Source organism: Acinonyx jubatus, chromosome F2 (genome assembly GCF_027475565.1).
Source record: "Acinonyx jubatus isolate Ajub_Pintada_27869175 chromosome F2, VMU_Ajub_asm_v1.0, whole genome shotgun sequence".
NCBI classification, from domain to species: Eukaryota; Metazoa; Chordata; class Mammalia; order Carnivora; family Felidae; genus Acinonyx; species Acinonyx jubatus.
In genome coordinates this window covers 56,647,501-56,672,069 of record NC_069394.1, presented here as the reverse complement: position 1 = coordinate 56,672,069, position 24,569 = coordinate 56,647,501, and the positions used below count along the sequence as shown (strand labels likewise).

The 24,569-nt window shown below is 40.6% G+C and overlaps 1 protein-coding gene across 2 annotated transcripts in view; it reads left to right on the top strand.

Annotated features, from left to right (window-relative positions):
* The window catches only part of ZFHX4 (zinc finger homeobox 4), a 160,659-nt gene that overhangs the window by 130,307 nt on the left and 5,783 nt on the right, over window positions 1-24,569 (top strand). For both annotated transcript variants that reach the window (XM_027064346.2, XM_027064344.2), the window contains exons 5-9: window positions 4,911-5,027; window positions 11,246-11,379; window positions 11,659-11,859; window positions 12,623-12,740; window positions 13,285-18,732. In XM_027064346.2, coding sequence (XP_026920147.2) covers window positions 4,911-5,027; window positions 11,246-11,379; window positions 11,659-11,859; window positions 12,623-12,740; window positions 13,285-18,732 — 6,018 coding nt within the window. The remainder of the gene's footprint in view (window positions 1-4,910; window positions 5,028-11,245; window positions 11,380-11,658; window positions 11,860-12,622; window positions 12,741-13,284; window positions 18,733-24,569) is intronic.

Genomic DNA, 24,569 nt, shown 5'->3' with positions numbered 1-24,569 from the left:
AAAAAATAAATTTTAAAAAATTCAAAAATGTATCTAGAACCATTAATCTTTGTTCAACATTCAGGGAAGAGTTTTTGGAGAAAGAAGTAATTAATAACACTAGTAATAACATGGGTAGCATTTTTAGCACTTACTTTATGTTAAGCTCTGCACTGACTGATTTTTATTCATTATCTTAGAACAAACCTATGAGGCAGGGGTTATTAACCCCATTTTTATGGATGATGAAACTGATATTTCCCATGCTGTGCTTGAAGGAAAAGTGGCAGTTATACAGTGGTAATAAATTGTTCTAGATAAGACAAGAAAATATAATGGCATATCTTACAGGGGAGGAAGAGGGCATTAATAATGGTTACATGTTTCTAGAACAGTGGGTTCACGAAATACGGCCATTGGACCAGTAGTACAGCATCACCTGGGAGCTTAGAGATGTCGAGTCTTTGTTTTAACAAGTCTTCCATGTGATTCTGGTGCCCTAACGTTTGAGAAGACTGTTTTCAAAATTAAGTGGGCAGGAAGGAAAGAAAGATGAGAGTGGGGTGGTAGATAGGGACCAGGTATCTTGAAGATATTCTTACCATGTATGAAAGATTGAGCTTTTAGATGTTAGATACTCTAAGATTTTAAGTGGGGAAGTTGGGTTTAAATAGATCAAACTGAGGATAGATTTGGTTGGAGTAGGACTGGGCAGAGAGACAATGGGGGAGTTCAGGAAAGAATTCTTATAAGCTAGGTATCTAGAGTAGATGCTCAATAGCTAAAATTAAAACTAATATATAAAGTGTTTAAGTTACTCTCCTCTGCTTCCTCTTTACATGATTCCTCCTTGGGCTTAAAAAGTATGCAGTGTTTTCCTCAGACAACTCAGAGGGTTCCCAAACCTAATTGTATAGAAGAACAATAGGAACCAAGCACAATTGGCTGGTGCTTAGATCAGAGGGCTACTACCAAAATAGATTTGCTTAGAAATTGTATAATTTTATAGAATAAGTTAATAGTGATTTTCCAGTCATTTTTTATTATTCAAATGGAAGTATTCTAAGCTAGTTATTCAAAAACTTTTCTTTCTTTGAAATATAGTTTATGTGTATGTGTAGAGTAACTTATAAGATCATTATGTTAGGTATGATAAAAATGCCAGGGGAAGTCATTGTAACACACTTGAAAAATATAAGACTACAGTAGTATTTTCTCTTCTTCCTAGTATTTTGAAACATTTAAAAACAAAAAATGTACTATCACTTACTTGAAAACTGGGAATGGAGCACCTGGAGGACCCAACTCTTGATTTCGGCTGAGGTCACGATCTTATGGTTTGTGAGACAGAGCCCCTTGTCGGGCTCTGCACTGACAGCACAGAGCCTGCTTGGGATTCTGTCTCTTCCTCTCTGCCCCTCCCCCACTCACGCACACACCAGTGTGTGCCCTCTCTCTCTCTCTCTCTCAAAGTAAATAAGTTTAAAAAGGAAAGGAAAGGAAAGGAAAGGAAAGGAAAGGAAAGGAAAGGAAAAGAGAGGAGAGAAGAGAAGAGAAGAGAAGAGAAGAGAAGAGAAGAGAAGAGAAGAGAAAAGAGAAGAAAAGAAAAAAAGAAAAGAAAATTGGAAAGTTCTACAGGACCCAAATGCATTTTGAACTTAAGTACATTCATGTCGTAAAGTTTAACATATGAATAAATATTGTATTTTTATATTCCGTAAGGCAAAACACTAACTAAAAATACATGTTCTGTAAATACAACAGTGTTATGAAATGTTATAATACTTTCATTATTGTTATTTGTAATCTGTTAGTGAAGAAACCTATTGAAAATGAAAACTGCTTTAACATCTTCATTTTGGAATTTTATATAACTTAGTGTCTTTATTTTGGAATTTTATGGATTGGAATTTTATGGAATTTTCCTTCGTTTTAAGGCATTCCTTTAATACATTAGTATTACATATGAATACATTAATATAATATACATATTTTGTGTCCTATAAAGCATCTTATATTTTACAGCATTTTACTGTTGAGGTAAATGTGGTACTTGAAAATTACAAAGTAGACACTCCTTCCCTTAACCCCAGATCCAGCCTACGGTTTTCCTAGAGAAAGCTGTTTCTCCTCATTAATATTCTTGACTCTAAAGTCTATTTATAGAATGAATGTCAAATTTATTTCAAAAGCTCTCTCTACGAATGAAAGTGAGGCTCTTTTTTTTTTGGCTTGTATGAAACTTTATGGTGTATATAAGTCACCCTTTGATTATTTTTTGCGTGATTAGAAATTTGCAAAGTTCTATGGCTCCAAAGAGCCTACCTGTAATAAACAGCTTGCGCCTTCCAAACCACAAAACAGGTCTGAATTGCTTGCGCATTAGAGCTAATTGCCTGCCTACTTCAAAGGAAGAACCAGAAAAGAGAGAGGGGAAAAAAGTCACAGAAGCAGAGGCAGTGCGGGCAAATCCGCCTCTAGAGGTTATGAGTTGTGGCCTGGAAGAGTCAGGCCAAGTTATGGCCTCAGAACTGCTGTTTGCGATTAAGTTGATGGGGAGCGTCTACCCCACAATCTTTCCCTGCTGCTGACACAGAGTCTTTGTTCACATTCAGATTTCTCAAACTGTTGCCAGGGTCAGGCTGAGGTCAGACACCACAGTGATGTATAGAAGAGCATGTCTGGGAATTTCTCTCACACTTAAAACACATCCTGGAAAATGAAGAAGACCCTGCGAAAACCGTCCGATGAGACCCAGATTATACTGTAGTTTTGTCTTTTAGTGCCTTCATAAGTTTTGTTTTCTTCTCCTGACACGCTATGTTTTATTAATGTGAGTTGCGATAGCCCTTACAATTTTATGTCCCCTCAAGATAAGGACACTCAGTAGCACTCTGACACTTCATTTTCCAGCCCTGGGGGAAAGGTCCAGTAAATCTACTCAAAGAAGTGTTGCATCCCTTCCCCAGGACAAGTTGAAAAGTAATTGCCATGGGCTGTCGTAGGTGGAGGGCCTGACACTGGATGTCATGTCACATGTGTGCACTTGGCAGGGAAACAGCCCCATCCAGTCATGACCTCAGCCTTCCAGCCCCCCAAACCAAACTGGCCACGGTCCCCACCCAGGCTGGCCCCTGCTGGGCTGAGGGAGCCTGTGTTTGATCAGTAATTATCGCTGATGGGGGGGTGAAAGCAGGCTAGGGCCTTAAGAAGTGTTGATTCTCCCCTCTTAGAGGAAATATTTCACAGGTATTTGCCTGAAAGGGAAGCTTCCCCCACAGTCCTCAGATGATTGACCCCCTCCCCCACGGACCTCAGCTCTGCTTTTGTGCAGTGGCAGAGTGCAACTATGGAATAAATGGATTTGTGTGGTGCCTTTGAGGACTCACAGTTGAAACAAATTCTTGTTTCGAATTTATTAAATGCCCTTGTTTTCCCCTCGGCTTTTTGGAGTTTCCCCATTGAGCCCAGAAGTGCCCCCTTCTGTTGTTTCCTGCTCGCACAGTTGTAGAGCAGGGCCGGCCGGTGAGGCACTAAATAGCATTTTTTTTTTGTGCTCAGCTGCTACATATGACAGTGGATATTTCATTCTGCTGTCAGAACGTTATTAATAAAACATGGGGTGTGGAAAGGGCCACGATTTCCCCTTTCAATCACTATAGCATTTGCAATGAAAATTTTATGCAGTGTGTAATTTTCAGTTAATGCTTGACACTTAAAATGTCCGCAGCAGCGTTTTGTATGGTTATTGAAGGGTTAATTGTATCATGTTCTCTGCATAAAAGCTCTGCTTATCAAAAGCAAATAGAAGAGTGTATGCAAATGTGTGTCGATGACCTTTTGCCTTTCCAGGGTTAATTTATATGGTCATTAAAGATTTTATGAAATTGAGCAGCCTGGTGCTTCAAATCCCATTTTACCTTCTTCTCCTAATTTATGTAATTCCTACCTGAACAGGGGAATATGATTTTTATTTTTTGTGCTGCAATGAAAACAGCATGCCATGCTGTGGGGAGTTGCGAGTCTGGTTATCTGGCATTACTCAGATTGCTAAAAATTCATTAAAATGTGACATCAGCACAGTGAGAGACAAATGATCGCAGGATGAAAGAGAACAGTGGGCCTTTCACGGATTAGTGCTACACAGACCCAGCATAGAGGCTAACTGCATAAACAGATTAATCCACCAGCAGCAGCATAGCTAAGATTTACAGAATAATTAAATAGGGTTGAGTTACTATGAGGATTTCCATGTAATCTAGCTGGTGTGAACCCGTGAATGAGGTGTGGGGTGACGTGGTTGTCATAGAAGAAGTATACCTTCTTATGTCCTGTACTCTGTATGGCTCCCCCTATAGAAACACACACACGCATACACACACACACACACACACCAATGTAACTGAAGTTTTGAGATCCTACTCTGACAAATTCCAAAAAATTCCCCTGGGGCCTGGGGACTGAAGACAGGGGTAGCACCTGTCTTACATTTAACCCATCACGATCACATTATTTCACCAAGAATTTTTTCCAAGAAATGGATTTGTCCTGTCATCGGTCCAAGTCCACAGAAACAGTAGGCCTATGTAGTTTGTAGTTTACAAGTTTCTACTGTTAAGAGGACACAATTGCTGTGCACCTCTTGTTAAATCTTTTCTAGCTTGGACCGTACTTAAAATGCTTTCTCTTATTCTAATTTAGCACAGGCGCATTTCCTCAATGGGTGTGAAAGAAGTTCCCTTAGATGAAAATTTGCATTGGTGCAGTCAGCAGGTTCTAACAGAGACTTTGGAATAAATTTATCTTCTCTTTTCGGAGTAAATGTCTGCAGACGATTCACAAAGAGCACTGCTTTTCCATGGTCACGTTGATTTTAGTGTGCACGTTTCTGGGGTTTTCAATCCTACTGACTGGTCTGTTTTTCTTGACAGAAGAACAGAGTGAGGAGGCTGAAGGAGCCGGCAAGCCTGCCTCAGTGGCAGAGGATGACGAGAGAGACACGTGTGAGAGAGACAACAGTGAAGGCAAAAACTCTAATAAAGATTCTGGTAAGATGCTAGCATCCCTCACCTTTCTCCCCCCACCCCCACCCCAACCCCGCTGACCCTCCCCCTCTCCCCCCCCATTCCCTGCAATCAGCCCTTCCTTCACCCCCCACCAAAGCTTATTAAAAGCTTTTATTCATTTTAAACTGTCTGAACATTCCCACTACTATTCATTGCATGTGCATTTTGCATGTGATTTCTATCAGTAGCCTCCCATTGACCTATTTTTAATCATAACCATCTGACAGAATAGATGTGGATAAGTTGAAGAATATTACAGGACGACCAGCAAGATTATTTTTTAATCAAATCAGTTTGTGTGCTTGTAATTTTTTAAGCGCCTTTCATTAATCTTAGCTATACTTGTGATTCCTCTGATGGCATATTAATTTTTCATAAGCACAGGATTAGATATCACTTGAATTTTTTTCATTCAGTCACATGCACCCCCCCCAAACCACGTAACCCTAAAAATAAATGTTATTTTTCCTTGCTTTTTTACAACCTACACTCAGGAATTTGCTCTTTTTAAGGGCATCTATTTGAGGCATTTCAAACAAAATCCAGTGGAAAAGTTTACAGATGATTCAGCCTAAGAAAGAGGAAATATCATTGAAAAGGGATTAGGTGCTGGGTAATTTTGATCTTCTAGAATAGACAAATCCCAGTAATGAAAGCTACTGTCTTTGAAAACAAACCTTCGTGTCATGACATTTACTTGTGCACAAACAAACCCTAGGCCAGCATCTGGTGTGGATACCTAAGGCTTTTTCTGTGTTTGATTTGGCAAATATATGACTTCATCCATGCTTTGTATGTATGAGATGGAAATCTATGGTCGCAATGAATATTACATTGGCTACTTTTGCTGCACGCTATACCTAGTTTTATTATGTTGGACTCATTGAAGCAGAAGAAGTGCTGAAACGGGTTCAAGCCTATTAGTTTCAGGTACTCATCTATCTTTTCCTTGAATTCCAGTGACAGCTGCATATATAAAGAAGCTTGTTTTCACTATGAAGACATTGGGTTGGGCAAAAGATAATCATTTTTACGTGCAAGTTTGTTTAAATCTGAATTATCCCATATTTGTCATTCGGTCTTTGCATATCTAAGTTTTGCATTCCCTTCAAAAATTATTTGAAGGGCCTCTCTGCTTCTTACCCCACGTCGTTCAGTGCTGAATCTCTCTCAGGAGTCCAGTGGGAAAGCACCACTTAAATTTGCGTCTAGGATGCAGTGGCTAACATATGATCCTAATTTGATTTAAACAAAGAAGATCTAAGGTTGGTATTGAGCCTAAAGCAATGTAAAAAAGGTGCCATAGCTGTATATTAGTAAGCTGGCTCCTGAGGTTACTGACAAGGGGTTTGAAATACCTCGTGATCAGTTAAGGTCAAGGGTAGTGCCATCCAAACCTCATTTGAAAATAATTGGAAATAGCAAGGTAGTCCAAGGATGGACCTCATCAAGGCTAACTGCTTGACTACCTCAGGGACGGCAGGCCTCTGTCCGTGCTCACTGGAGTCCTTCTCACAGTCATCCCCAAAGACATTGCAAAGCGTATCCCTCCCATTCTTTAAAAGAATGTGTGAAATACACAGATAGCATATTAGTGTTTGTTAAATGCTCATGTAATACTTAGGCATGCGACATTATGCTTGGTTGTAAGTATCTCATGCCTTCCAAAGGAGGGATTCTGGGAATCTCTTGAAAACACATCCAAGCTCACCATCAAGGGAGGAGTCTTATTTGGAATATACCACAGATGCAGGGGCTGTATCTCCACCAGCAGTTTACTGCTCTGTATAAATAATGGACTCAATCACTCCCTAATGGCCTGATGAGTTATTGTCTTTTCTTGAGCACCTAATTGTACCATCTAGACAGGGCTTCAGCTTCTGAGAGAATACAGAACGTTGCATAATGTTAGTTGTTTAAAACTATTTTTTGTTCCTGCAGAAATTCCTCCCCAGGTGTATATGTAGAGATGAAAATGGAATTTAAGCACCAACTATTAGCAATTACTACCATGCAAATATTTAGCCTCAAAACCTCCTAGATGTCAAGACGGTTCTTGTAACTGACAACTAACGTGAACTTCCAACAAAGTTTTCCACTTTTTAAGTTGAATCTGATTAAGTGAAAACGTTATTACATGGGTTTTTCCTTATAATATTTCTAATGATTGAATAACCACTTACATCTCTATTGGCTTGTTTCCTTATGTCGGTGATAATTGTCAAAAAATACCAGCAAACTTATACATTAATCACTATCTTAAACTGTTAGATGGGAAAACAGTGTGGCCCCAGTTTAACACAGAAATTTTTAGACAGGAAGGAATCACCACATGTTACGAAGACCATGTTTGTGTAAGCTGTTGTGCTGTGTTGCTGACATTAATCTCTAGGACTGGAGCTTTCGAGATGAGACTTGGCAATATGCAAGTTATATTTGTTGAATATTCATTCATAATAGAAAAGCCTCATAATGCCTCATTTATATTGTCATTTAAATCTAGTGCCACTTTAGATTAATTATAATCCAAATTATAGCTCTGTGCAGTACAAGAATTAATATAGAGTTTATCCAGATTAATACATTTGCATTGAAAATGTAATATGTCTCTGCCATGGCTAAGGGGACCACTTTTTAATAAGGGAGTAAACATGAGGAAGGATGGAAATTAACCTTCATTATTGCAATTAAAATTATCCTTTCATTCCGGCCTCATTAGAAAGAATACTGTACCAGTAATTATAATTTAGAATTATTTGTAGTTGAATAACATCCTTTGTTATATTCAAGTTTTATAACAGTCAAACTTTATCAAATACATTGATTGATAGATAATTACTCAGTTTTTTGTTTTATTGGTTTTTTTCCAGATTTGTTTTTGAGTACATATATGCTATTGGATTTTCCTCACTTATTATGAGTATAAACCACTTTACAACCTTCTGTATTTTAGGGATTGAAAATTATTAAGTAGGCAGCATCTGAATCAAAATGAATTATGTCATTTTTATATTAGCCATCTAATGCAAGCTAAATAATCCCATAACTGACAGATAATCATTGGCTCATCTATTTGGCAGTACTTATTTGTAATTAGATTTCATTTTTTAGTTTAAAATGCATTAAAATGGCATTGTTTTTTGAGAATATTGGGATGTCCTTAATAACAGAAAAATGAATTGTGATCTCATTTCAAAATTTTGTCTCGGGTAACAAACAGCGCTTAGTTCAAATAAAGTTGCGGACATAAACTATGAGTAATCACAAAACTTAATCAAAACCCTCCAAAATTGGCAGGCCCTTGTTTAATATATTTCTAGGATAAGACAATTCAGAAAAAGATCCCAGAGTTGATGCCCTACAATTTATCACGGAGGCCATAATACCTGAGATAGCACCCCTTTGAGTAGAAAAGGCATGTGTGCATAAAATGTAACTTCCATCATCTTTGCAAATAATCTTGATGACCTCCCTTATCCTCAAGAGTCTGTTCTTGTTATGTTATTACATCTCAGTTTTCTCTGCTTCTTCTTATCAATGGCATCTATTTCTGGGGTGCTTGGCTAAATGGGGGGAGGCAGCCTTTATTTATAACTTCTTTTTAATTTAAAATAAGATGGTCTTTAGGAAGCTCCTAGCTTACATTAAGATCATGGTTTAATTAACTAAGTTAATTAGCCAAAAAATATTGAAGCTGACACATATATTGGGTGGAATACTATAGCCAACAGTGACAGCAATGGCTATGAAGTAATGGCCCTAAAATTTAACTCTTTGCTTCCTTGCTACAACACAGTATGTTACTAAATTAAAAACAGTAGAATATACTGTTGATGAATATTAACAGTATAATATGTTGTTGATGAATATTAATAAGGTAAAAATAAGAACATGGATTATTTATACCAAATATTTTCACCAACCTATAGCAAATGTAGTAAATTGTAAAATTTACTTAGTAAAATGTTTCAAACCATGAAAGCAATATTTTTGATCCTTTATAGTACTAACATTAGGATATATAAGCTTATGAAAATAAGGCCATAGCTATAAATTTAATAGATTTAGAAGTTCATGGGAGGTTTATTCTATAGCTGATGTTCCATAGGGCCCGCAAGCAACCAGAGTCATGGAGATTATCTTTTAACTGGCGTGTGACAGTTTTTGATAGCATAGGGAATTGGACCAACTTATTATTTGGTCATGTCTAATTCTACCACGTACACAAAAGAATAAGGGAATATGACATAGTACTACTCTTTTTAAGGGAATGTATTCTTACTCATTAATAAGGAACTCTTTAAGAAAACTCAGTTCCACAGGAGAAAGCAACTGGTAGACATTTGCTGATTTAAATGACAATCATTTTATAGAACTTGATCTGACACCATAGGGAGTAAGTTTTATTTGCAAGATACTATATAGCATAGTGTCTTCCTAATGTTATTTTTCACACTTTTAAAACAATAGCAAAAAGGCTGTTTTGAGAAGGAGAAACATATTTTTTGATGCCAGAATTAATTCTGAGATAAACATTCCTGTTTTTGACCTAACTTTTGGATATCAAGTACTTGGGTATTGTTTAATCAATGGAATGAAATTCTTTAGTCAGTCTCAAATTTAAGTTCATTCGAATACAAATATGATAAATCATTTTTTTCAAATATTTACAAAGAATCTAAATTTCTCCAAGGCATATGTATATACAGGACAAATGAACTAATTCAAATAAAATCTAATGTTTGTAAATCCAGAAATCAATAGCAGTAGTGCTAATTCTGTACCTACCACAAACCTCGAGGGAATAAAATTATTGTCGTTGTGTCATTTAACTTCTATTTTTTTTAATTTTGGTCTCTTCAGAGTCACCTTACTTTTAAATTTCTTTCTGAATGTGAAATTCCTAAAATGTATATGGTAAAAAACACGCATCTCTATTCAGGTTAGAAAAAGAACATATTTTTTGGTTCATTTTTACTTTGTTTCCATAACATCCTTGACCTTATTTTTAAATTAAAACTGGGTTATTTTGCAATAAGGTGCAATTTGTTCATTTATATGAACCGTATGTGGATTGAAAAAAAATCAAGATAAATCTTCATGCACAGCATACAATCAGATTACGCCTAGACTCTATATTTACGCGGGGTCTGATAGCAATCAATGGTTTAGCTTCATTGCATTTCAAGATGTATTTGCACCCAGTTGTCCAGTGATAGTGTCCTCACCCTGGAAATAATTTAGTTGCAAATTGACTGGAAGATGGTGAAAATTGAAAGTTAAAATTAGAAATACTCATAATAAACAGCAGAAAAAAGGTCAGATGATGCCGCGCTATGATGAGATTGGAATGGATGGTAAATGAGGTTTTGTGTTTGTCGTGAGATGTATGTGACATGCCTACCCAATGTCGCTGTAATATCCAGCCTCACAGAGGAGATTATCGGGAAAATTGATGCTGGAAAGAATTTTCTGTTAGATTGGGAAATTAGAATTGCACTCTTTTCTTTGATGTGTGTGAAGCCCCTGCACATTACATTGTTCATCTAGGCAAAATTCTAAACCATCTTTAACACCGAATATTCGGATTAACCTCATAAAACAATTGTCTTCTTGAGATCCGGGCCATAATGTTATGTTTACGGCCAACTGCTGAAACATCTGAAGTGAAACGTAAATCGCAAAAAGCAGCGACAGATATGTAATTTTTAAATCCTGTACACACCACATAATAATATTAGCTTAGTTTCTGAATTATAACTAGTCAGTTATGCTCAGTATTTTGAAATGTTTTCAGTGTCCAAGGATTTTAGAAAAAAGATAAGTAATTAAATGTTAGTCAAAGGAACTATTTTCCAAGTTAGCATTTGTGAATGGGAGTAGATTAGCTTTAATGTGATAAAGGCATCCTGAGACACCAGAGAGCATGTGTTCTGGATGAATCTTTCAAGGTCACCTAGGGTTATCTAAACATGAGACAGAAGTACATTTTAAAATATATTTATAAAGTCCACTTAGTAGATAAAAAGAAGTGTGCTTTTTGCCTTTTGAGATTACCATCATTTAAAAGTGTTTGTTCAGTCATTTTAAGGATTCAGTGGATTTAGAGTCAGAGCTATTTGAAAAACATGTAATTTTTCAGAATTTGATATTGTTAGTCTTTTAAAATTGAGGTGTTCTATTCTTTTTTTGGGAATCAGGAATAATCACACCAGAAAAGGAGCTAAAAGTCAGTGTGGGAGGGGGGACCCAGCCACTCCTGCTGGCGAAAGAAGAGGATGTTGCGACAAAAAGATCAAAATCTGCAGAGGACAACAAATTCTGTCACGAGCAGGTAGATACGTTTCTTCCCTTTGCTGTGTAAACCTGTTTATTATTATTATTATCGTTTTTACTGTTGTTGTTGACTATTATTATTATCATTGTTACTGTTATTGTTGTTGTTGTTGTTGTTGCTCCTGATGGTTATCGAGCCCCACACGATTTCATGCTGTTGAAGTATATGTAGATACTGTGATCAGCAGCATAACGAACTCTTGGTATTACTTCTAATGTTCTGAAGTCATCCGAGGGCGTCAACTAACAGCGGCCATGTTTATTCCATATTCTCCAGTTCTTTCAGTGTCCTTATTGCAACTACAATAGTAGGGACCAAAGTCGTATCCAGATGCATGTCCTGTCACAGCACTCGGTGCAGCCGGTCATCTGCTGTCCGCTCTGTCAGGACGTCCTCAGCAACAAAATGCACCTCCAGCTGCATCTGACGCATTTGCACAGTGTGTCTCCGGATTGTGTGGAGAAGCTGCTTATGACAGTAAGGATACCGCATGTTGATGCACGTGTGACATGTTCTCTGCCAAGTCTCAGTGCAAAATCTGTAATTGTTGGTTGAGGAATTTATTTTTTCTGCCCACTTAAAGCTCTCTTACAGACTGTGTTATGGAAATCACAACCAAGGCCCATTTGTTCTCTCTTTTGCTTCTGGAGGAAAAAAAAAATGATATAAGGCATAGCATATTCAGTAGCAAATTTTTAAAATTTTTTAAAAATGTTTATTTTTGAGAGAGAAAGACCGAGAGCGAGCAAGGGAAGGGGAGAAAGAGAGGGAGACACAGAATCTGAAGCAGGCTCCAGGCTCTGAGCTGTCAGCACGGAGCCCGATGCGGGGCTCGAACTCACAGCCCGTGAGATCATGACCTGAGCCGAAGCTGGACGCTTAACCGACTGAGCCACCCAGGCGCCCCTTCAGTAGTGTATTTTACCGTCTTACTTTTGATCTGTTAGGTTAACTAAATGACTCATGTGGGCATGCGGAGTTTCAAAATTTCTTGGTTATCATTTTAAAACAACAGACCTACAAAAACCTTCAAATCGTAGTTTAAAAAATAAAAGAAGAATACAGCATCGCAACACCATTGCTCTAAAATTCAAAGCGATAGCCTTGGCCTGTAAGATCCACAAAATGTCCCTGCTTTCGTTTGGAAAAATGTTAAGTGGGTTATGCTCCTGCCAAATGCAGATGTGATGGAGTCTGATTTCTGGGCTACATTTGACATGAACACCTGTGGTTCTCACAGGTGCCTGTGCCTGATGTGATGATGCCGAACAGTTTGCTACTGCCAGCAGCTGCCTCTGAGAAATCGGAGCGGGACACATCTGCAGCCATCACAGCTGAGGCATCTGGGAAATATTCAGGTACGCCAGCCTGGGAGCAAGATCTAGGGGAAAACACGCTCAGGGGCACGCATTTGTGGGGACGATCCAGGATTGTGACTATCAAAGGTTTTTGTTTGTTTGTTTGTTTGTTTGTTTTTAAGCAGAGAGGGAAAAAACTGTGGTGTTTCCAAGAGTAACATTTTCCAAGGCATATTTTGGATCCATCTGTTCATCTGTTACTGCCCTCGGGGGACTTAAGTGTCGATGACCAAGAATAGTCTGTGTGTCCTAATTCCTGAACACTGAGGTTATGGCCCTTGATATCATGCTGATTGCAGCATACTGTAATTACCTTTGACTTGCCTTTTTTCCTCTCCTGAAATTCCCTGAGGTCGGGGGTGATTTCTTGTTCATGCCCGGCACCAAGCACAGTGCTTGGCACATAGTAGTTGCTCAGTAAATATTTCTTCAAAGAACCAACTAAGCGGAAATCTTTAGAGGTTCCCACCTAACGATATTTACTGGCATTTAAGCAGTAGGCTTTCTTCCGGTAAGCGACCTTTTTGTGCTTTCTTCTACACAGGCGAGAGTCCAGTGGATGACAAAAGTGCGGCAGGTCTTGACGATTCAAAGGCTAGCGTGGAAATAAAGAGTGAGGAGCAGAAACCAACTAAAGAACCCACGGAAGTGTCAGACTGGAATAAAAATAGCAGTAAGGATGTGAAAGTCCCTGACGCTCTCCAAGACCAGCTGAGTGAGCAGCAAAAAAGGCAACCACTCTCGGTGTCAGACCGCCACGTTTATAAGTATCGCTGTAACCACTGCAGTCTGGCTTTCAAGACTATGCAGAAGCTTCAGATACATTCCCAGTATCACGCGATTCGGGCTGCGACGATGTGTAATCTCTGCCAGCGTAGTTTCCGTACATTCCAGGCTTTAAAAAAACACTTGGAAGCAGGCCACCCCGAGCTGAGTGAAGCTGAACTTCAGCAGCTGTATGCCTCCTTGCCCGTGAATGGTGAACTTTGGGCAGAGAGCGAACCTATGGCACAGGACGACCATGCCCTGGAGCAGGAAATGGAGAGAGAGTATGAGGTGGACCACGAAGGGAAGGCGAGTCCCGTAGGAAGCGACAGTAGCTCTATTCCTGATGACATGGGCTCCGAACCAAAGCGGACCTTACCTTTTAGAAAAGGGCCAAATTTTACAATGGAAAAATTCCTGGATCCATCCCGCCCGTATAAATGTACAGTGTGTAAAGAGTCGTTCACCCAAAAGAACATTCTCTTGGTCCATTATAATTCAGTTTCTCATCTGCATAAGTTGAAGAAGGTTTTGCAGGAAGCCTCCAGTCCTGTTCCGCAAGAAACCAACAGCAGCACAGATAACAAACCCTATAAGTGCAGCATCTGCAACGTTGCGTACAGCCAAAGCTCGACACTGGAAATCCATATGAGGTCCGTGCTCCACCAGACGAAGGCGAGGGCTGCCAAGCTGGAGCCGAGCGGCCACGTGGCTGGTGGGCACGGCATGGCGGCCAACAGTAGTCCCGGCCAAGGGATGCTAGATTCCATGAGTTTAGCGACAGTAAGCAGCAAAGATGCCCACTTAGATGCCAAAGAATTAAATAAAAAGCAAACTCCGGAATTGATCTCTGCCCAGCCTACCCATCACCCACTGCAGTCACCAGCACAAATCCAGATGCAGTTACAGCACGAGTTACAACAGCAGGCCGCGTTCTTTCAGCCTCAGTTTCTAAACCCCGCCTTTTTGCCTCATTTCCCTATGACCCCAGAAGCTCTGTTGCAGTTTCAGCAGCCTCAGTTTCTCTTCCCATTCTACATCCCTGGGACGGAGTTCAGCTTGGGGCCAGATCTGGGCTTGCCCGGCTCGGCCACGTTTGGCATGCCCGGCATGACAGGAATGGCTGGATCCTTGCTGGAAGACTTGAAGCAGCAGATTCAAACCCAGCACCACGTTGGCCAAACTCAACTGCAAATACTACAGCAGCAAGCACAACAGTACCAGGCCAGCCAGCCCCAGCTGCAGCCCCAGAAGCAGCAGCAGCAGCAGCAGCAGCAGCAGCAGCAGCAGCAGCAACAGCAGCAGCAACAGCAGCAGCAGCAGCAGCAGCAGCAGCAGCAGGCAGCAAGCAAATTATTGAAACAAGAGCAGACGAGCGGAGCCAGTTCAGACTGCCCTGTCCTGAAGGACGGGCCGTCTTACAAGGAGGCAGAAGAGATTGCTGAAAAGCAAGAAAAGCCAAAGCAAGAATATTCCAGCGAAGGCGAAGGACTCAAAGAAGGCAAAGACCTCAAGAAGCAAAAATCCTCCGAACCCTGCATCCTGCCGCCCCGAATAGCTTCGGGGGCCAGAGGAAATGCAGCCAAGGCTTTATTGGAAAACTTTGGTTTTGAACTGGTCATCCAGTACAACGAAAACAGGCAGAAGGTACAGAAGAAGGGCAAAAGTGGTGAAGGGGAAAACACTGACAAACTGGAATGCGGGACGTGTGGCAAGTTGTTTTCCAATGTTCTTATTTTGAAGAGTCACCAAGAACATGTCCACGGGCAATTTTTTCCATACGGAGCACTAGAAAAATTTGCTCGTCAGTACAGGGAGGCCTATGACAAGCTGTATCCAATTTCGCCATCTTCACCAGAAACGCCACCTCCTCCCCCTCCCCCACCTCCTCTGCCTCCAGCTCCTCCACAGCCTTCTTCCTTGGGTCCCGTGAAACTCCCAAGCACGGTTTCCACTCCTCTGCAAGCACCACCACCCACTCCCCCTCCGCCACCACCCCCGCCCCCTCCCCCGCCCCCTCCCCCGCCCCCTCCCCCTTCGGCTCCCCCCCAGGTCCAGCTGCCTGTTTCTCTGGACCTTCCACTCTTTCCTTCCATTATGATGCAGCCTGTGCAGCACCCGGCACTCCCTCCCCAGCTCGCCCTGCAGCTGCCCCAGATGGACACTCTGTCTGCCGATCTCACTCAGCTTTGCCAACAGCAGCTCGGAATAGATCCCAACTTCTTAAGGCATTCTCAGTTCAAACGCCCGCGGACAAGAATTACCGACGACCAGCTAAAAATCCTGAGGGCTTACTTCGACATCAACAATTCCCCGAGTGAAGAGCAGATCCAAGAAATGGCGGAGAAATCGGGCCTCTCTCAAAAAGTTATCAAGCACTGGTTTCGAAATACGCTTTTTAAGGAACGGCAGCGAAACAAGGATTCACCCTACAACTTCAGTAACCCTCCCATAACTGTTTTGGAAGATATCCGAATTGATCCACAGCCCTCCTCTTTAGAACATTACAAATCAGATGCGTCGTTCAGCAAAAGGTCTTCTAGAACGAGATTTACCGACTACCAGCTTAGGGTTCTCCAAGACTTCTTTGACACAAACGCTTACCCAAAGGATGATGAAATAGAACAACTCTCCACTGTTCTCAATCTCCCCACCCGGGTGATTGTCGTGTGGTTCCAGAATGCTCGTCAGAAAGCACGCAAGAGTTACGAGAACCAAGCAGAAACGAAAGACAACGAGAAGAGGGAACTCACTAACGAGCGGTATATTCGAACAAGCAACATGCAGTACCAGTGTAAAAAGTGCAATGTGGTTTTCCCCCGGATCTTTGACTTGATTACGCATCAGAAGAAGCAGTGTTACAAGGATGAAGATGATGATGCCCAAGATGAGAGCCAAACCGAAGACTCCATGGATGCCACCGATCAAGTGGTGTATAAGCACTGCACAGCGTCTGGTCAGACGGACGCGGCCAAAAACCCCGCTGCCCCTGCAGCGAGCTCTGGCTCCGGGACGAGCACCCCCTTGATCCCGTCACCCAAACCGGACCTGGAGAAGACCTCTCCAAAACCCGAATATCCCACAGAAAAGCCAAAGCAGAGGGACCCCTCTCCCCCTTCTCAAGGCAGCAAGCCAGCCCTGCCATCAGCGTCAACCTCCTCAGACCCACCCCAGGCCTCGGCAGCTCCGCCACAGCCACAGCCACTGAAACAACCCCCACTCGTTGGAAGACCTCCGTCAGCCTCGCAGACCCCGGTCCCTTCCAGCCCACTGCAGATTTCCATGACTTCTCTCCAGAACAGTCTACCTCCACAGTTACTACAATACCAATGTGATCAGTGTACAGTTGCCTTCCCCACTCTGGAACTCTGGCAGGAGCACCAGCACATGCACTTCCTTGCTGCTCAAAACCAATTCCTCCACTCGCCATTCTTGGAAAGGCCCATGGATATGCCCTACATGATATTCGACCCCAACAACCCGCTGATGACCGGACAGCTGCTGAGTGGTTCTCTGGCACAGATGCCACCTCAGACCGGCTCCTCCCACGCCACAGCGCCCGCGACGGTCGCTGCTTCTCTGAAAAGGAAACTGGATGACAAAGAGGACAATGCTTGCAGTGAAAAGGAGGGAGGAAACAGCGGTGAGGACCAACACCGCGATAAACGCTTGAGAACCACGATCACCCCGGAACAACTGGAAATACTCTATGAGAAGTACTTGCTGGATTCCAACCCTACCAGGAAAATGCTTGATCATATTGCACGAGAAGTGGGGCTGAAGAAACGGGTCGTGCAAGTCTGGTTCCAGAACACCCGAGCTCGAGAAAGGAAAGGCCAGTTCCGGGCAGTGGGCCCAGCACAGTCCCACAAACGGTGTCCTTTCTGTCGAGCCCTGTTCAAGGCAAAGTCAGCCTTAGAAAGCCACATCCGCTCTCGGCACTGGAATGAAGGAAAGCAGGCGGGTTACAGCTTGCCACCAAGCCCTTTGATATCAGCAGAAGATGGGGGAGAGAGCCCTCAGAAATACATTTATTTTGATTATCCGTCTCTGCCGCTAACTAAAATGGATCTATCAAGTGAGAACGAATTGGCTTCCACAGTGTCCACGCCTGTGAGCAAAACCGCAGAGCTGTCGCCGAAGAATCTTCTAAGCCCTTCCTCTTTTAAAGCAGAATGTTCTGAGGATGTAGAGAATTTAAATGCCCCTCCTGCTGAGGCAGGGTATGATCAAAATAAAACTGATTTTGATGAGACTTCATCGATTAATACAGCAATCAGTGACGCCACCACCGGCGACGAGGGCACCGCTGAGATGGAAAGCACCACGGGAAGTTCCGGAGATGTGAAGCCAGCTTTATCTCCTAAAGAGCCCAAAACTCTGGACGCTTTGCCAAAACCCGCGACCACACCCACCACGGAGGTCTGCGATGAAAAATTTCTCTTCTCTCTCACGAGTCCCTCCATCCATTTCAACGATAAGGACGGCGACCACGACCAAAGCTTTTATATCACAGATGACCCCGATGACAATGCCGACCGCAGCGAAACATCCAGCATAGCAGACCCGAGTTCACCGAATCCCTTTGGATCCAGCAATCCTTTTAAATCCAAAAGCAACGATCGACCAGGTCACAAGCGTTTCAGAACCCAAATGAGCAATCTTCAACTCAAGGTTCTCAAGGCTTGCTTCAGTGACTACCGAACTCCCACCATGCAAGAATGTGAGATGTTAGGCAATGAGATTGGCCTGCCCAAACGCGTGGTCCAGGTGTGGTTCCAAAATGCAAGGGCAAAGGAAAAGAAGTTTAAAATTAACATAGGGAAGCCTTTCATGATTAATCAAAGTGGAACAGAAGGCACCAAACCGGAATGTACCCTCTGCGGGGTGAAGTACTCTGCCCGCTTGTCCATCAGAGATCATATTTTCTCCAAACAGCACATTTCAAAAGTGAGGGAGACCGTGGGGAGCCAGCTCGATCGGGAGAAAGATTACTTGGCTCCGACCACCGTTCGACAGCTGATGGCACAGCAAGAACTTGATCGTATCAAGAAAGCTTCAGATGTGCTGGGCTTAGCGGTGCAGCAGCCAGGCATGATGGACAGCGGCTCCCTCCATGGCATCAGTCTGCCGGCGGCCTACCCAGGACTCCCCGGCCTCCCTCCGGTTCTGCTCCCTGGAATGAATGGTCCATCCTCCTTGCCTGGATTTCCACAAAATTCAAACAGTAAGTCCTTTCCAGGAGAGTCAGACTAATTAATAAGTTAATATTAGGCAGCCGGTCACAGGTGACCAAGGACGGGGTACATCTGGGTCTCTTTTCATTTCAGGAAGTGAAACCTTTACATTATTTGAAATATATATTTTACTGGCTATAATTAAGAACCAGGAAGTGAGTCAACCCGAACGTATACAGAAGAATAAAGACTAGGTGGGTCATAGCAGTGTCTCAGAAATACATTAATTATCTGTATCATTACACCCTTGGGTCTTAGAAGTATTCTTTTTCTATAATCATTTTAATACTGATTTCAAATGGCATTTTAGCACAAACGTGGCATAATATTCGATATACATATTAATAAAGCAAAGCATTAAATAATACATATTTTGGATCTTAATTTATGTTCTTTCCAAGGAAAAGTTTTGTTTGGTTTTTGGGTTTTTTTTGTTTTGTTTTTTCTTCTTAAGTACCAGGAAGTTCAAAACTTCAAGGTCCTCTAGACACAGGAATTCACCTACGTTACACCTAACAGATAACAAACTTACCTGCAAAGTTTAATTCCTAAAAATATGACTTCTGTGATAATTTGCAATTTAGCATTGCTATAAGATTTTTATTTTTGTAGCATCAGTCTTTTCTTGTTATTTAAGTAAATTTACAGCCTTAGAAATATATTGATATTAACTCTATGACTTTTTATCCCCACCCCTACCCCAGGTCTATAATTAAGTTATAACTAAACTGTAAAGTCGTTTGAGGCAACCCCAGATGATGAACCCAATTCTGTGTTCATCAAGAGAAATAGAACTTATGCAGTTTCGATTTTGCGAATAAGAATAGGTATCCAATTATATTGGGTTGAAAAAGCTTGACTGTAGGGCACTAGGCAATCGCACAGCCAAACTCACTGTTTTATATGTTATATAAACATTACATATTATGCAAAACAGGAACAAAAAGGTCCTCTTCTAATTTCTTCCTTAAAGTACGTTTTATTTTTCAAATTCACAGTGATGTTTTTCATACAAAACAAAGAAAAAACAGCGATGTCTTCCTTTTTTACAAGGACATTTTGACATTATCTAGAATGAGCTCATTGCAAATCCAGAAAGTTTCTAAAACACACTGAACTGTTTTCATTTTCACAAATTGAACTTTTACATAAATTTCAAACTTTTCGATTTCATCTTTCTCTTATAAAAACCAAAATTGCCATGTGATTGTGGGAAGATACTCCTATTTTAACTTTCAGCTTGGGAGACATGAAAACAATGATATCGAATGGCCCCTTGCCCAACTGCTGTCTCCTCTGGGTCCCCCGTCCCGAATGACTAATTGGCATTGGAGAGAAGCAGAATCAATCTACACATATGGGAATGTGCTCAAGAACGATTCTGCAGTGGCCCTCCCTGTAACTCTCCATAACTATCATACCAACTACTTTGCCTCTAAGTAGTATTTTGGGCTTAATTATCTGGTGGTTATTCTTGGGGCCTTAAAATGTGAGAGCTATAATTGCATGTTTTGTTTGTACATTTAAATTAAGTCAAATATAATTGGTTTTTTTTTTAATGTTTTATTTATTTTTGAGAGAGTGAGAGAGTGCAAGCAGGGGAGGGGCAGAGAGAGAAGGGGACAGAGGATCCAAAGCAGGCTCCTTGCTGCCTGCAGTGAGCCCAATGTGGGGCTCAATCTCACGAACTGGGAGATCATGACCTGAGCTCAAGTCAGACACTCAACTGACTGAGCCACCGGGGCGCCCACAGAAGTAATTGTTTTAAGAATAATGCAGTGCTTGATTTTTTTTTTTGCATATGAATATGTTAGTCTTCCAGTCCTGTGTCACGTATCACTGTGATTATTGACACATAGAAAAAGGTCTTATGTGGAAAAACGCGTAGGATCAGTTACGTAAAATAGAGATTTTTCCACATAATGTCTGATGTGGAAAAGCTCCTATGGGCAGTTATGTAAAATTTACAGTTATGTAAAATATTAAATGAAGTATTATGAAAAATAGAGTATAGTTTGATATTTTCCACGCACTAGGAACAGTTTAAGTGTCCGTGTTCATCTACAAGTCTGTTTGGATGGCTGCTGAGTGTGTAGTTACCCCCTATACGGCAGCCAAAGCATCTTGTTTTCTCTCCGCTGGATCACAGGCCTTGCTTGTAGAGTGGGTGCTTCCCTGACCACCCTTCTGATTTGTCACTCTGAAACCGGTACCCAGAGGGCCTATATGAGAGAAGGTGAGAAGGGAGGAGAGAAATGTTTATGAAATACTTAAATAGCCTACCCTTTCTCCTCATTCAACTCACCATAAATATAATTTACATCCTCCCCCCTGGAAAGGTGGGCTCTGTGTGTAAGTATCAGAGGTGCAGAAGGATGTTGGAGGCATCTCTTCCGTGAGCAGTATAAACGCATGGGGAACTGAGGAATCCGGTGCTATGAACTTGTTGCCTTATTCAATCGTGGGCCAAAACAGACCAGAGAGTGTTACAAAGAGAAAAGATCCGTGAATATACTTGCTAGAATTTGCAACTTCTCTTGCATTTGTTCTTGTTTGCTATGGATTTTAAACATTAACACAGCAGAGGTACCAGCAGGACCCTGAGAACCTCAGTTCCCCCACTTACAGTTCACATCACTTTTAGGCTAATTTACCTGCGGTGGGTAATGCTGAATCTTTTAATTATCTCATAGGGTGGAGCTGGGGTTCTCCATCTTTCTATCATCATCTTTCTACTGTGTTATTTCTCATCAAACAAAAATCTCCCTCGCTTTATGGGAGAAGTAGACATACCAGCTAAGTGGAATCCAAAGGAGAAAATGACTTCTTAAGTAGAATATAGCTGTGTTTCTCACATGCCCTGGGCTCTTGCAACCAGCTTGAAATATATATATGAGCTAACTTTGAGCTTATGACATGTTCATCTTGGGCCTACATTAATGGGATTTCATTATAGAAAAAGCTTCATTTTAAGATACCCCATCCCTTTGAAGGCAAACCTGAGGGTTTTAATCCTGAAGAAATCACTAAAAAGGAACTCCACGGAATATGAGATGTGCCATAAAGTAATGTCTGGTTCCAAAGGCTACACCCCAAAATTGATTTAAGTTGCAATGCATACGTTCAGTTTTAGTGTTTATCAACCTCATTTCATCACCCATTTTATTCTATTTTGGGCGGAATGGCCCTTCTGGCTTACCAGCTTTAATGCTTACCTTGCTTCCAACAAATCTTCAAATTATTTAGTCTTTCAAGATCGTAAGAAGGCTCTTTCAGGAATAATATACATCATGCGTGCCTGTTTCCTGAATGATTTCCTGAATGATATTCCGACCCTCTCTTCAGTATTACTAATCACTATTACTCATTTGCTAATAAAATGAATTATTTTCTGCTTAAAAAAATTCCACATTTGTCTTTTTCTATCATGACCATATGCAAAAAGAGCAAGTGGCAATAGAAAAGCACATGCCTGTATACCTGGAAAAAATTAGAAAAAATTAGAAAACTAGAAAAAAATAGAAAAATTTACATTTTGTCCTTTAGGATGTTGGCTTCCTTTGGCATTTTGCTCAAGATGATTAGAAAAATAACTTGATTTTCTATTTTTAACTTATTTACTTTGTCATTTTCAGCAGCGTCTAATTTTTATATCTTCCATTAGTGTTTGGAAATACTGTCTAACTCAATTTCCTTAAATGGAACTTTAGAACATGCCTTTTGCATTTTTCTCATACTTCAATATAATTTACCAGCACATTTGGGGTAAATCTAGATAAGAGTAATTTTAGCACAATTATCTTTGGCCCCATATACATAATAAGTTTTATTTTCACCTCAAAAAGAAATTTTCCCTCTGGGAAACCTAGATCAAGGAAACCTGGGAACATAACTATATCTAAGTTCATTGTGAGGCAAGTATTTTCTTCCAAAAGCATAACTTTCAGGAAGAGGCAGCTGTTTCAGGAGAATCAAACCAAACAAACTAATGATAATAGGAGATTATCTGCAGAAAAATGTTTATCTCTCAGCGAAATTTCAAAGAACTGGAGTAGGAGTTAGGGAACAGGAACAAAACATCTTTAGCACTATAACTTGGTAACAGACTTAAAATTAGACATGCATTTAGTTTACAGTTACTACTACAGTTACTACTGATACTTATTCTGTATCAGTTTTTCTCTTCTGTTTCCGATGTTCATGCGTCAGTTGGCTACGGCCTGTTTTACGAGCTTATATTTTTGCTGTAGGCCCAATGTTCATTGTTCATTACCCTTCATTTGCATCTCTTCTAAAATTTTTACTTAATAGCCGATTATTTAACTCAGATTACTCCTCAAGATGTTGAATTCCTGAAAACCCCTGCTGGTCTTTGACTATAGGAGTTAGGATTGCTATTATGGTCTTCTAAAAATTTTCATGGCATTTCATTATATGATCTTCCGATAGGAATGCGTAGACCCCATCTGATGGGAAAGGCTGGGTCCACAAGTATTGATCCATTTTGTTTTCTAACTACCACTGCTGTTTTAAGTCTTTTAGTTCCTTAAAATTTCTCATCTTAAATTTTATCATGTCAGACAGGCAAGCCAGCAATTTTCTTAGAGGTAGGGGGCAAAAGCAGTTAGGTGGAGAGAGGTGTAATTGAGTATGAAGTCTAGTTGAACTAGACCTAAAACTAAGGCTGGCTTCATGAGTAGGCAAAAGAAGCCGAGTACCAACCAACACGGTATCACTCTAGCAATGCAAGGAAGGTTCTTCTGTCGTTAATAAAGCTCCTTCCACCTGAATCACTCAGGCCTGATATTCTATAATTAGATATTAATTCCTTTGACTTAATGAATTATCTTCTGTTAAATAGAAAACAGCATTGAATATCATGAAATCAGAATACTATAGATGGCAGAGAGAAACCCCAAATTACTTAATCTACTGTATAATAAGCCTTTTCAGAAATAGGTATATTCAAATCCTTGGTTCTTTTCTTGCAAATCAAATTTTATAGAGAGGCAAGTGGAAAGAAGCAAGGCCTAGCAGTGTAGGAATGAAGACAAGGGACTTGAGGGTTTAGGTGGCCCCCAAACAACTCCATTACTTGACAGTGTTCTTAGGGCTGGTCTATGTCCCACGAATCTAAGAAGCCTATCACACCAAACTGGATTAAAGATTCAAGAATTCATTCATTCATTCCTACCATTCCTCTACAAATCTTAAACCATTTTCATTTAAATGTGTTTCATTAAATGTGTTTCCAATGTAAAATGTAAATACTTGCTATCAGTTTCTCCTGGAATACAATGTTATTTTCAAGGAGTTCTTTCTTTCCTTCTTTTTCTTTCTTTCTTTCTTTCTTTCTTTCTTTCTTTCTTTCTTTCTTTCTCATTTTAAGTATTTGTATTTTTTAACTTTTGAAATTAATTCAATTAGACAGGAACTTTGAGTGGCAGCTATAAAATTTAGTTTCCCCAAACCACATCTCCCATCGAGTCATAGATTTCTCTCTGTCAAGTCACCTAACAGCTTTCAGATTCAATTTTCTTACTTAAAAAAAAAAATGGAATTTTTAGCATCTGTCCCCACTTACCATTGAGGATATCGGGAAACTCTTCTCTGACATGATGGAAATTCCTTAGAGATTATCACTGATGCAACTACAGAAATTATTCCAAAGCAAGTCAGAGAAGAGTTGGGTGTGGTAAGGTTACAAAGAAGAGCAGCCAGTAAGAAGCTAGGCTAATTGACAGTAATATGATAATGATTAGGGTCAAGTTGAGAGTGATGTTGAGGACTTCAGCATATCTTGAACGTTAAGCCTAAGAAAGCTTTC